General features: G+C 34.2%; 2 protein-coding genes across 2 annotated transcripts; both read right to left on the reverse strand.

The window, feature by feature from the left end:
• Window positions 1-468: 468 nt before the first annotated feature.
• Window positions 469-3,598, reverse strand: LOC106438179 (protein NRT1/ PTR FAMILY 5.6). The gene is made up of 4 exons (XM_013879261.3): window positions 3,351-3,598; window positions 3,012-3,229; window positions 2,301-2,845; window positions 469-1,509 (listed from the first exon to the last, which is right to left on the reverse strand). Exons 1-4 carry the CDS (start codon window positions 3,493-3,495, stop codon window positions 663-665), a joined length of 1,755 nt encoding a protein of 584 aa, XP_013734715.2. The 5' UTR covers window positions 3,496-3,598; the 3' UTR covers window positions 469-662.
• A 2,995-nt stretch (window positions 3,599-6,593) lies between these two features.
• LOC106438178 (putative DEAD-box ATP-dependent RNA helicase 33) lies at window positions 6,594-7,550 on the reverse strand. Its single transcript, XM_013879260.3, has one exon. The coding sequence runs from the start codon at window positions 7,494-7,496 to the stop codon at window positions 6,741-6,743; it is 756 nt and encodes a 251-aa protein (XP_013734714.2). The 5' UTR covers window positions 7,497-7,550; the 3' UTR covers window positions 6,594-6,740.
• Between the last annotated feature and the right edge of the window lie 6,168 nt (window positions 7,551-13,718).

Below are 13,718 nucleotides of genomic sequence, written 5' to 3' on the forward strand. Positions count from 1 at the left end.
GCAAGTATATTCATGTGTTTCAAACTTAATTCCAATGATCATTTAGAGGACTGTGATTCACATAGTTAAAGGTTTGTGAACAAGACGAAGAAGAAGAATAGTACATATGTGGCTCAAGGCATTTCATATGGTTTGTTCTACTTCTAACGGTTAATGTTGGGTTACTAAGAGTACTTATGCTTAATTTCTTTTTATAAACATCTTTTTTAATTCATCCACGATTCAGTGCTTTTACATATGAAGAAAGCATATAGTAAACGTTTACTCGTATGTTCCATTAGGGTTCTTACTGGGTCAGTAGTTAATTAAATTAATAGTGCGACAACTATTATTTTATCAACTAGTGATAACGTTGTACAATAATAACAATGATGAGATACATCATTATCATTAAAGTTTGAATGTTCTCGATGGTAATGCGTTCTGATGGAACACATTAATAGTACTGTTTTTCATACAGAGGTTAAATGATAAGAAAATATTTTTTAATTAAGCAGCAACCATTAACTTTTTTTTTTCTCTCTCTTTTTAGCAACCATTATCTTCGTTTCCATCAAATTAATATAATTGGATGAGGTCTACAGTATGTGATGATCAATGTGAAAACCTCGAAGAAGAAGAAGAGATACATTACTGGAGTATTCTTTAACAAAGTTAATTATTTAGGCAACGGACACGGACGAGTCAACAACGACTTGGTTTGGCTGCACGCTTTTGTACGGACATCTCTTTGCCACAACTACAAAGACACATATATTAGCAGCGGTTACACCGGCTAGAAACCAGTAGAACCGGTCCAACCGGCTACTGTTCAGGTCCTTCCCGAACCAACTCTTGGCCGAGAAATCATCAGCTAGCGTATCAACCGCTGTGATCAGTAGATTATTAAGAAAGCTAGCTGCTCCCAACACGCTTAGGTAAATCGCTATACCTAAGCTTCTCATGGAATCAGGGACTTGATCGTAGAAGTACTCTTGGAGTCCAACGAGTGTGAACGCGTCCGCAACGCCAATGACTATGAACTGAGGAGCTAGCCATATCACACTCATTGGTTCGTTGTTTTCACTACGGTCCAGTCTTTTTTTCTCAACCAGAGCTGCAATGATCATTGTGGTAAGGGAGAAAAGCATACCGGTCCCGATTCTCTGGAGGATGTTGATGCCTCTTTGGTTCCGCGTGACGCGTCTCAGCAAGGGAACGAGGATTTTATCATAGATGGTGAGTGAAATGATCAATGAGAGAGCAGTGAGGGAGAACATGGAAGCTGGAGGGACTGTGAAACTGTTGTTACCGGCTATGTGTCTGTCCATGATGGCTGCTTGTTTGATGAAGAAAGTATTAGTTTGTGTAGCACAAATACCAAAGACCAATGTAGAGAACCATATGGGAATCACGTTGATGATCAGCTTAGCTTCCTCTACTTTTGTTAATGTTACAAGTCTCCATGGACTCTGTTTCTGAAGATCTAGAGGAGTGTTCTCTTCGATTATTGCTGCCTTGTCAAGAAATCTACAAGAAACAAATAACCACATTGTTATAACGGATCTGAGAAAGACATACAGATGATAAAAAACATGATAAATAAAAATACAAAAAGTTAAGAGAAAAAGACTAGAATAGCACTAAACCAAGTTTTTGTTCCCAAAGTAGCACTCAAGGCTCAAAGTCACAAAAATAGGTTTCATTAAAGAGGTAATGTACACTTATACCCCTAGGGTTAATTAATCCAAACCTTAGGGTTTAGAGTTAAGGGGTGGGGTTTTGGAATTAGGGTTTAAAATTTTATAAATAATAAATAATAAAAATTTTAAAAACAGTTTCAAAAAGTATTTTTAAATTATAAAAATAAAATCTGAAAAAAAAAAAAATTTGAAATTTTTTTTTTGAAAAAAAAATTTGAAATTTTTTTTTTGAAAAAAAAATTATAAAAATTTCGAATCTGAAAACATATAATCTGAAACTATAAAAAAAAAATTTATTTTTTATTTTTTTATTTTTTTTATTTTTTTATTTTTATTTATTTTAGTTTGTTTATTTAATTTTAAACCAATGGTATTATAGATATTTTACCCTTTAATGAATGTCATTTTTGTGACTTTCTCCTTCTAGTGTTATTTTTGAGACATAAACTTCAAAAGGTGCTATTATTGACAATTGCCCAAAAGTTAACTTGGTTCACTAAATTGGCTACGTCTTTCGAACCGATTTAAAGCATATCAACACACCCCAGAATCAGTTTAGAATGCACAAAAAATCAGAAATTAACAAACATAGACAGTTTTGAGTTTGTTTCTACTCACTTAAGATGCTTTGTGTGGGCGAGAAGCCGTCCAGTAGTAAACTCTGCCTTGGACACTTCATGAAGCAGAGAAGGATCTGAAGGATAAGGTAGGTTTCTTTTGGCAATGGCCGCGACTAGCACCTGTAACATAGGGGTCAAAGGGCTACCAGAAGGTGTCCGGTAACGATAAAATGGTTTTCCAATGAGGAAGATGAGAAGTGAAATAGCCATGATTGTAGTGAATATGATGCCGGCAACGCCCCAACCAACCCGGTCTTCGATATAGACAAGGAAAGTCACAGAGGTTAGGATACCAGCACATAGGCAAACGTTCCACCAGTTAAAATAAGACATCCTCATCTTTCTTTCTTCAACATGATCATCGTCGAACTGGTCAGCACCAAAGCTCTCAAGGCATGGCTTATGACCTCCAGTCCCTATGGAGATCAAGTATATGGCAATGAAGAAGGCTATTTCGTGTGCTTTCCTAGGCTCAACGCACACTTCTTCATGACAAGGTTTCAAGCCCGGTATGAACCAGGACATTGTTAAAAGGACCAAACCCTGTTGAAGCAAGAGAAAATGATTAACGTTGTTTTTGGGTTTTTTTTTTATGAACCATTTATAAATCAAGGTAACACTAGGTAAGAGAGAATAGATGAGGTCTTGACCGTCATCAATGTTTTGGAATATTTTGAGTTAAGGTTGAATTAAGGTAACGGTATATTACCATAAGGTAAATGGTAGTTGCGACCAAGACAGTGGTGTAACGGCCAAGATAAGCATCTGCTACAAAGCCTCCAAGAAGAGGCATCAAAGTAGTGACACCTGACCAGTAGTTCACATTTTTTACAGCCGTCTTGAGATCTTGGTGGATAATTGTTGTTAAGTAGACCACTAAGTTTGTAGCTAAACCAAAGTAACTCAGTCTCTCGCTGAACTCGATTGCTGCGCAAACAAGATGGAACAAAAGACTTATAATTTTGGTTTACGCATATGCTTTTCTCAGTGTTACAAATATGTGGTATAAAGTGTATATGTATAAAAATCTCTGTGAAAGTTTTGTTACCGATGATGAAGAGAGCAGCTTTCCAAGCACCAGTTCGAGCCCGAAGAGGAACATGTCCTCTGCTGTCGAGAGAAGAATCAAGAACCCAATTATGTTGATCATTGTACGAATCTTGAAGTTCTGACCCATTATTATTATGCTTCATCTGTTCAAAGTTAACAACACAATAAAGAGTTGATTCTTGAGGAGTGTGTGTGTGTGTGAGAGAGAGAGAGAGAGAGAGAGAGAGAGAGAGAGAGAGAGAGAGAGAGAGAGAGAGAGAGAGAGAGAGAGAGAGAGAGAGAACTGTGAAGTGATTTGTTTAAGTAGAAGCAAAGTTGGTCCTCTATATATAAGCTTAAGCTCCATGTTTGACTAACTATCATCGACAGTGTTTTATAGATTCTCTGCCCACATTGTCTTATTTTCAGCCACAAATAGTTTTCCATTTTCTATTTTGTTTTACATGAACGTGGAGGAAGATACGTAAAGGCAAGGTCGTATTCATTCAGATGAACTTGCAATAACTCACAAGTGTACGAGAGAATAATAAGAGGAATGTAAAACATAAGAAAGCTCTCAAATGGATTGCTTGTTCAACAACTTGGTCTATTAAAACTTATCTTAACTTCGTATTTTCATCAAATCTAAACATAAAGTGAAACTCCCAAGTTTAAAATATAATCATAAACTTGTTCTTGGACAAATTAAAACTAATTCTCCTTTTTAATATTTCTTATTTTAGAACTCCGAAGATATTCTTACTCTTTTCACAATCATATCTCCAAAGCCAATCAATATATACTACCATCTTCTTTAAACACTAGACTCTAAACCCACTATGATCGTAGATGCTTTTTTGATCAAAGATCATAGATGCTTTACTTCGATAAAAACAAGCAAAGACGAATACTTAGTCCAATAAGTTTAATGCTTCCTTTATTCACTTGTATGGAATTAATAGATCTCATTCTCTTAGGAAGCTTTTCATTTACTTTACTACTCATCGTATGATCATATTCATACCTAACATCCAACAGTCACAAAACATTAAACGGCAACACATCACTAGATTTCTCTCTATTATAGCTTATGAACCCCTACCTTAACCATAGTTTACATGATCATTTTACTTCACTACACCCCTGAAAATAAAAAGAATATTAGCTAATCATCAATCATATAAAAAAGCTTTACGCTTTGTACTATGCTTAATGCTATAAACACCAGTTACTGTACATGTTGCATGACAATCGTTCTCTATCACACATTGATTTGAATGGCCTTTCCAGAAAAGATAATTCTAAGGTCATGAGACCAATGCAAGATTAGCCTATGATCAGGCATGAAGAAGTTGTCACCGTTCAATGGATTTGCAATAGCTAATCAAAATCCCCACATATCTTCCAAATCTTGTTAATTTTAGACGCTCCAATAGGATTCATTTGTTTCATACTAAACAATCAACTTTTATTATCATGAGTCAACTCATATCTTGTATTGAATGGGGTTTTGTGGCTATAGCTGAGGAAAGTAGATAAACCTTTCCTCGTAGTGCTGTAAGCACTATTGACTGAATCATGTAAAAGCAATACCAACAGTAAAAAAGTAGTGAAAAGATAGAGCGAATCTTTTAGCTAGACTTAGCGCAGTTTAGCGTGTAAATGGTCGGCATCTCCCAAAGAATGGTCTATTTTTCATGTGTATTTTACACCACCTTAGCAAGAAAACGTGTGTTGCCTAGAGAAGTAGGGCCACCACTTCAGTGACAGTGAGGTTACTACTTTAACATGGTTCTCAATGGTAACAAATACTTTCAAAGATTTGATGGAAAATACTAACCTCCACTATGTATTCTCCTATTTCATGAGCGTTGCTCCTCATTGTAATACTAATAGTCTCTCATTGTTATGCACTGCTATAAACAGTAGAAGTGGGTCACATGCCAACACAAATGGCTGTAAGTGATAAGAAGCACCATGCATATATAAGGTTGATGAGTCGGAAGACGTTACCGTCAATATCTAAAGATGATAAAATTGAACCTTTGTAAAAAAGGTAACCAATCAGAGCAAAATACTAAAGGAATAGTAACAATTGCTTATATTCACATTGACTCCAATTTTCTAACATTGGTAATGCACCACACAATAGTGGCGACAAGGTGAATTGAGGATCATGCCATCATCATATAGGTTTCATCCAATTATTAAATGTGACCCATGCTAAGCGAGAATATCGAAAAAGAGCTTCAGTATCATGTGAGCAAAACAAGATAGTGCTTTATGGTCATAGCCAGTAATGTCTTCTAGCAAGCTACCACAATAAAACTCACTACGCAAAGAACAATGGTTGAAAAATACATAAATTTTCGTTGTAGTATAGACTTTTATGCATTAGTTATGATCTATCCAGGTCCTTGCAAAGACCTCTCTCCAGTGTCCATGCGAGGAAAAATGTAGGCGACCAAAACATCATGATGCTTCAAACTTACATTGCAAACAAATTTTCATTCACACTATAACCTCTCTTGTTACATAAGAAAATAATTAAGCTATTTTTTAGTCAAATATAAATATTATCTTTTAACAACAAATAACACAGGAGACAATTTATTCACTTCTTTACCATGCGAAACAAAGTATTAGAAAAGAGTCGGTAGCAGACAGTTGAAAGGCACTAGACTTGTTGATGAAAAGAGGTCAAATAAGATGGCAGGAAACGAATCACACCTCAAAGATAGATACATTCACTGATGTGGATGATATACTTTATTATAGAATAGTGATATATCATATTACTTAAAAGAGCTTTGTTTTGTCCTCTGCATCACTTCTAGTTTACTGCAGAACCATGTGTTGACATTTTTCAGTATGATAACTTCACAATCTCAGTGGCTCAAATGTCTTTTGATAACTATATCCTTTCATATCAGCACTAACAAATTTTGTAAACTTAACATACCCATACTATAGATAATACAACGGTTGTGATTTCGATCAATGATATTTGAATTGAACTCTTAACACAAAAATAATAGATAATTATATTGAATACTGATCAGAGCCAGTTTTGGACAAAGCAACACGAAGCATTCTTTTGATCTCTAAAATTTAGTTGATAAGTAAAGATTATGCGACTCCCAAATTGATTAAGAAAAACATTTGTATTAATCATATGACATTTAATAAGAACCGGTCCTGGTCCTGATAAAGACTAACATTCTACATAGCTACAAAATCATATTGTTTTGCAGACACAACATGAGAGAAAGCACAATACTAAAACTGAAGGTTCTGTTTGCAACTCAATCTCTGATTAAGCTGTTACATGTTTTACATACACGTTTATGTTCAGACAGACATCATCGCTAATTATAAAAAGACAGCAACAAAGAAACACTAGTTAGAACTAAGATCCAACTTCGTATCTCCCATCGTTCTGCAAAGTCATATCGTATACCTGAGATGATCTTCTTCCGTTTCTTGATTTTCCGCCATTAACAACACGATTCTCCATCCTCTTACCTTCTTCTTCCTTTCTCGCCACACCATTGATCAAGACATTCTTCCTCACCCTCCGACCACTGACTCCTTCGTGTTTCCGCGAACCCTCTTCTCCGTCCGACTCACCGGAGCTCGGTAAACTCCGGTACGGTTTCACACTGTGAACAACACCTTTAGGGAAGAACCTAGCGGAAGGCAAATCATCAACGGCGTCAAACAGCTGCGGGCCATCCCTCTCGGTCCAGAGATCAAACCCGCCCGGTTTCTGAAACCGGTCCGCTAAAACCTTAACCTGCTCGTTGGCGCAAACCGAGAAGAGATTCGGCGGTTTCTGAACCGGTTCCCACGGTCTCTCAAGCTCAGCCACCGCAGCTTTTAGCTCCGCGCGTTTACGCATCTCGTAGATCTGGCGTTCACGGGATAACCGCGCTTTGAGGAGCTGTTTCTGCTTCTTCGCTTGCATCCTCTTCCACTGCCACTTTGAGACGCCGCCGGGAAAGGTTCTTGGGCCGCCGCCCATACGGATGACGGTTGATTTACGCGGTTGCGGAGAGGGGTTGAGAGATAGGAGAGAGAGTTTTGAGTGGAGAGAGTTCGAGATTGAGGAGGAGAAGGAGATTGGTTTGTAGCCGGAGAGGTGGAATCCGATCATAGCAGCCATTGAAGTGAATTGGTGGTATCCACACCAGACCACTAAAATGGTGTTTTGGAAAAGATAAAGGGAAAATTGGAAAAATGTGACACTTTGAACTTTTATTTGTCACAATAGGACTTCTGATATTTTGGGCATTTCTGGACAACTTTTACCCTTTTTTTATGGGAAAAATAGTAAACTGAATTTTAAAAATATTAAAAAATATGAAAATTGTTGGAAACATAAGTATGACAATATAAATGTTTAAAAGTTTTTTTTTTAAAAAGTGGAATCATATTTTATTTTATCTTCTAGCTACAGTTAGAATACTCATTCTGGTCATCTATTTAGTCTAGAAATCGGATACTAAGTTTTATACATAGATATATCTTGGGTATACAACGTAAAGTAACCTTTCTTATATATTCTAACCAAGCTATATTTCGAAACGTTATAATCAAGAAATATGTCTTCAGTATACCTACAGCTTGATAACGACATATAGCCACAACGCAGTGATATACCTAATCTATATTATGTGCCATAACATGTTCTAACTTTTACCTTATATGGCGCTTAAAAAAGAATATGTTTCACATCTACTCTACTGTGTTCTAAGTTAGTTAGGATATATATTCTACGTGAAATCCGAAAAATATGGAAACTTTCATATCCGGTTAAAGATGTTTCCTAAATCTAAACTAAATCTACCCTAAATCTCTCAAAGAATATTTTCTCCCACGTTTTTCTCCTCATCCTCATCCCACTCCACGATCTTTTTCTTTTCGTTCTTGGTGTTTCTTTCTTCTTCATCCACATAATCATCTCTTCTCTATATCAATACAACATGGTTCTAATCTATGCTAAATCTAAATAGTTTGATTCCTGCCGGATAAAAAAAGGACCACGATTCAAGTGTTTCTCATGTATTTATACGCAAAAATAATTTACCAAAAATAATTGGGTTCAAAGTGTGACATAAGCAGAAGCTGTAGCAGGAGATGCTCATGTGTTCTTGCTAATCATTTTTGTCTTTCTCTCTTCTATATACAACAAGTCTCTCATGCCTCTCCCAATATCTATTATAGTTGCCTCCAGGTGAACCTGAGCCTCTGGTTCACCGTCAAACTCATTGAAATCCAGCAGCTTAGGCGGTATTGCACACCGGATTAGAGCCCAATTCAATCCTTCAAAGAATTGATGTCGTTTAATCTCTGTAGAACCTTTCTCTGACCGAGCCTGTTCTCTGTCTCCTTAACCAAAAGCTCTCTTATGAAGTCTTTTGCCTGAAGACTGCCAAGCGGGCTGAAACACAACATTGCCCAAAGTCTTGTCGCTGCTGTAAACTTCTTTTTGAACAGAATATGCCAATAATCTTTTAACCTTATTTTTGAAGGTCTTCTTCAGATATATATCTTAAAACAAGTATCAATGTAAAAAAAATCCAATAGCTCAATGTGAAAACAAATCCAATAGCTTGTGCGGAAAGTAAACTAAGAACTTTGAGTCTGTAACAAGTCGAAAACATATTGGTCTTTATGAAGTTCAATTCCTCTGATTCCCCAATCTCCTTCGAGAACTTTATGAACCCTTTACTTGTTTGATTGTAACCCTAAAATGAAAGATACTTTTTCAAAGAGATACGAAACAGATGAATAAATTGAAAAAAAAAACTGAAGAGTAAGATTGAAGGTACCTTCATCTTGACGGTGTTCATGGCAATATATAGATCTCTGAAACTTTTAAAATCCTAGTTTTCTTGAATACGAAGAAGATGATGAAACAGTGATGGATGCGATCATGAGAGTGGAGAGATGCCATTGAAGGACTTTGAAAGCTTGGCTGCGGAAGGATTGATAACTGAAAATAAAAATTAGGGTAAACGTGTTTCTACGTTTCTTTATTTTTTACTTTTTTCTAAAATTTAATTAGTATATATTATATATTTGAATTAAATTTAATTGGTTTAATCGAAGGGTAATATGGTATTAATATTAATCTAAATCCTATTTTCCAAAATAATCATGAGAAAGTTCTAAAGGGACAAACCTAAGTTCAATATGTCCTATTTATCCAATTTTCTCAAAGATAAAATAGTGTTCAAAAAAAAATCGACGGTTTAAATGGGCCTGTACTAGACGATGGATTTAGATTGGGTTTAGGCCCAAATACGCTAGATATTCTGTTTTTCTTACCCGTCGGTCCAGCCCATATTCCGAAACGCCCGGTCACGAAAAACGACGAGCATTACCCAAAACCGCGGTGCGGAAAACGCAGCCGTTGAACAAAACAATAGTCATGTTCGTTTGGTTGCCGCAATTTTCGGCGTCGGCGTCGATGTCAGCGTCAAAGAAAATAGTTGTTGTTTGTTTTGTAGACACCGACGTCGATGCCGACGCAGTTTTGATCGCAGACGCATATTTTTTCGGCGATCGACGCGAAGATGCAGCGTTTAAACGCAGTACCAGCGTCAATGAAACGAACAAGAATTTATTAAAAAAATTGACACCGACGTAGCCGCAGGTAGCTGCGTCAACCAAACGAACATCACTAATGGCTAACTCCAATAAAAAGTTTGGTGCTACTAGTAGTGGTGGACCCAGGTTCAGTTTTAAGGTGGGTCGCTAAAATTTGGTTTGAGCCCAATACTAATAATTAAGGAAAGTTAAGCAAAAAGTATCCTTCCAGGGTTTGAACTTGCGTTTTAAACTTTTAGTGCATCAGAATATAAGGCAACGTAAACCAAATGAGCTGAAACGTCTTTTGTTGTACATGGTGAAAACACTAATATTTATTTTTAACCTGTGACAGTTGACACCCCAATGGACAACGTAGGTCCGCCTCTGGCTACTAGTAGCATGACGATCTGTTCAGCGTCTACGTTTGCATTGTGGTTGTGTTCCATGGAGACGTTGTTTTTACTTGGCAACATCTTTCATTCGGGGGAAATAAGAAATGGGTGGTCGTTGTCAACTTGTCATAGATAGAAATAGGGTCTTCCTAGTCGACTCCCATCTGAAAGTGTTTCTTCTTTAGGGGAAAGATTGGGTTCTACATATCATATGCTATGTTTATATTATGAAGAAAATCAAGACTTGATTTGTCGAATTTTCCACAACCTACAATGTGTCCATTAGCAAAGTATTTTTATTTTTTTTCTGAAAAAACATTAGCAAAGTATTTGGCCGTATAATTGTAATCAAAATTCGTTTTTAGATTACATTATTACATATAAACATGTATCTGCAGATACATTAAGCTATGTAGCTTTACTATGTAAAGCATTAATTTTTATACGTAAAGTATATTTTCTCTCTATTAGTAGTTTATCTTATGTCTATATATGTATAATTAATATTGAGGATATACCGACAAGTACTCACTGAGCATGTGAGGATAAATCCCGTACCCGCATTTGACAGACATGCTTCGCTGCTTTACCCCCTCTACCCACATGCTCCTCCAAATCATATCCCACCACGTCTACTGTTGATCGCTGAAGTAATATTTAAGCCTTGTAATAAGTTTTTCTTTTGTAGTAGTAGTAGTATTTGTTAATGAAACTTTTATATTAAGTTGCAATTGGCTACTCCTAGCTCTAGTGACCCGACATCACCTTCGAAATTTTAAATTAAAGCGTCAATAATGGTTGGTGGATTCTTCGTCTCGTATTCTCGTGACCATTGACTACTCTTTAGTTTTATAAAATTTTCAATATTCAGCGATAGACTTTGTTTTCTTTCAAGGACACTCTATTGGCCAATATAGCTTTAATCATATACATTCATACTGGATATATAACTAATTTCCTGATGGAATCATCTATAGCTAGATGTTTTTTCTTTGAGAAATCTATAACTAGATGTTGCTTCCCATCTATCTTATTAAAACTCAAGTACAAAATTGGAGTGTTTGGAAACTTGAATAGGACTTTTAAAAATTTGGAGTGTTTGGAAACATGGATTGCAGTCTTTTAAAAAAAAATATTTTTGTTTGAAAACAAGGATATTAGTATTAAGAAAAAAAGTAATGGGCTTATGTTTTTTAAAAAAATTGAAAGTTATCTAGGCCACTTTTAAAATATACCAAAATGGGTCAATCTAATTCCCTAAAAATTTTTTTTCTAAACTAACCATAAAACAAAATTTAAACTTTATATACATATTTCAAATCAAAATAATAATTCAAATTTGATTTATATCAAAAATTGATTCAAAAATATACATATATTCAAAAATGGATTTTTACTAAACTATTTTTCAATAACCATTATAAAAAAATATTGTCAATATATATAAGAAAAATATAATACAAAGCCCAATTTGAAATACCAACTCAAATTATGGTTTTCATATTTCATATTAAGTTTTAAAAATATAATATATGTAATTATTTATATGATGGTAATTTAGGGCTGTTCAATATGGTAAAACCGAACTGTACCGAACCGAACCGAACCGAAATAGATAATATGGTTTGGTTTTGGTATATACCATATAAACCGAATGGATATAATTTTATAAAAACCGTAGGATTTGGATATGGTTTGGTATATAACCAATTAAACCGAATAAACCGAACAAAACCGATTAAAAGTAAAAACATGTAAATATGTATCTATTTTATAGCAATACATAAAAATCTATTTGTTATATAAGTTAAATTTGTGTTAATAACTATTACCATAATGTTATAATAATAAAGAACCTTATATAATTTGTAAAACACTTGAACTATAATTAAATACCAATACATCGCAATTCAGACATCTTATTTTCTAAGTCTTTTTTTTAATCTTTTTGATTTATTTTAGTATTCACTAAATTAATACAAAGATGATAAATTTGATAGAAAATAATTAATGGAAAATTTTCACAACTTTATTCTTATTTATAAACAAACAAAGTTTCGTGTTCAATCGAAAAAGCATGACTTTAATGAACACTAAATATGGAAGAGTGGAAAAAGTTTTCTTTCATGTTTCTGTTTTGTTTCATATTTTTATTTTCAAAATTTTAGGCTCTGATTTTAATTATAGATTTGATGATTTTATTTGATGGTAGAAGCATTTTTACGTTTTTGTTCATTTATTTGAACATGTAATATATTTTTAATAAATGGTTGTGTTGACAATATGACTCTAAAATTTATTTTATATGATCTCAAACTAAATAATTATGTTTTTTGGTATAAAACCGAATAAACCGAAAACCGACGGTATATAAACCGAACCGAACCGAAGTAAATATGGATTTAGAATGGTAGCTATATTTTACTAACCGAAATACCGAAAACCGAGAAAAACCGAACCGAAACCGAACCGATATCCGGATTGAACACCCCTAGATGGTATGTATAAAATACTATTAATTATATGATTACTTATATGATGGTACATATAAAATACGATTAATTATATGATGATAAAATACGATATATAATAATGACTAGGGATGGGCTTTTGGATACCCATACCGGTTTAGTTCTGATCGGTTTGTATTTTGGGTTTTCGGGGTCAAAGATTTCAGCCTTATTAGAATGTTTCTAAATTTTGGTTTGAGTTCGATTTGGATCTTTGCGGGTTTGGTTTGGGTTTGGATAACTAATTTAAATTATTTTTAAAGTCTTAAATCATTATATATTTTAAATTTCTCAAAATGTATAAATAAAATAATATATTACGTATAAATTTGAATAACATATGTCATAATACTTAAGCTTAACATATCAATTGGCTTGCTTTAAAATTTTGGATATGAAATCAATAATTATTTTAAGTATTTTTGGTGATTTGAGTATACTTTAACTATTTCAGATATTTACTTTTGACTATCTATATATATTTTCAAGTATTTAAACCAATTTAAAAGTATCATTTTTGATGTTTTATATACGTTAAATCTAAAAATAATTAATATATATAAGTATATAAATCTATTTTTAGATAAATTCGGATATCCAAATACTTCGGTTCAGATCAGATTCGGTTCTCTAAATAACAAAATTTTGAATAATTAGAATATTTAATCAATTTATGTTTGGGTTTGGTACTATATCTTTGGATCGGTATCGGTTATGTTCCTCGGATTCATTCTTTCAAATCCTAATAATTACATGAAAAAAAAATATCAACATATTTTTCAAAATATACACCCGCGCGCCTGCGCGGGTCAAAATCTAGTTCTTAATAAAAACGGTTTTGAGTACTAACTTGTTGAAATTAGCCTCACGCATGCATGAAAAAAACAC

This window comes from Brassica napus, chromosome A3 (assembly GCF_020379485.1).
Source record: "Brassica napus cultivar Da-Ae chromosome A3, Da-Ae, whole genome shotgun sequence".
Lineage (NCBI taxonomy): Eukaryota > Viridiplantae > Streptophyta > Magnoliopsida > Brassicales > Brassicaceae > Brassica > Brassica napus.

Bases quoted from the DNA above. Each gene is read 5' to 3' on its own strand.
- LOC106438179 (XM_013879261.3), bottom strand. From the start codon at position 3,495: ATGAAGCATAATAATAATGGGTCAGAACTTCAAGATTCGTACAATGAT. The intron at 2,846-3,011 runs GTAATATACCGT...TTGCTTCAACAG, and splicing joins CAACTACCATTTACCTTATG to GGTTTGGTCCTTTTAACAAT. The intron at 1,510-2,300 runs GTGAGTAGAAAC...TGTTTCTTGTAG, and splicing joins GCCCACACAAAGCATCTTAA to ATTTCTTGACAAGGCAGCAA.
- LOC106438178 (XM_013879260.3), bottom strand. From the start codon at position 7,496: ATGGCTGCTATGATCGGATTCCACCTCTCCGGCTACAAACCAATCTCC.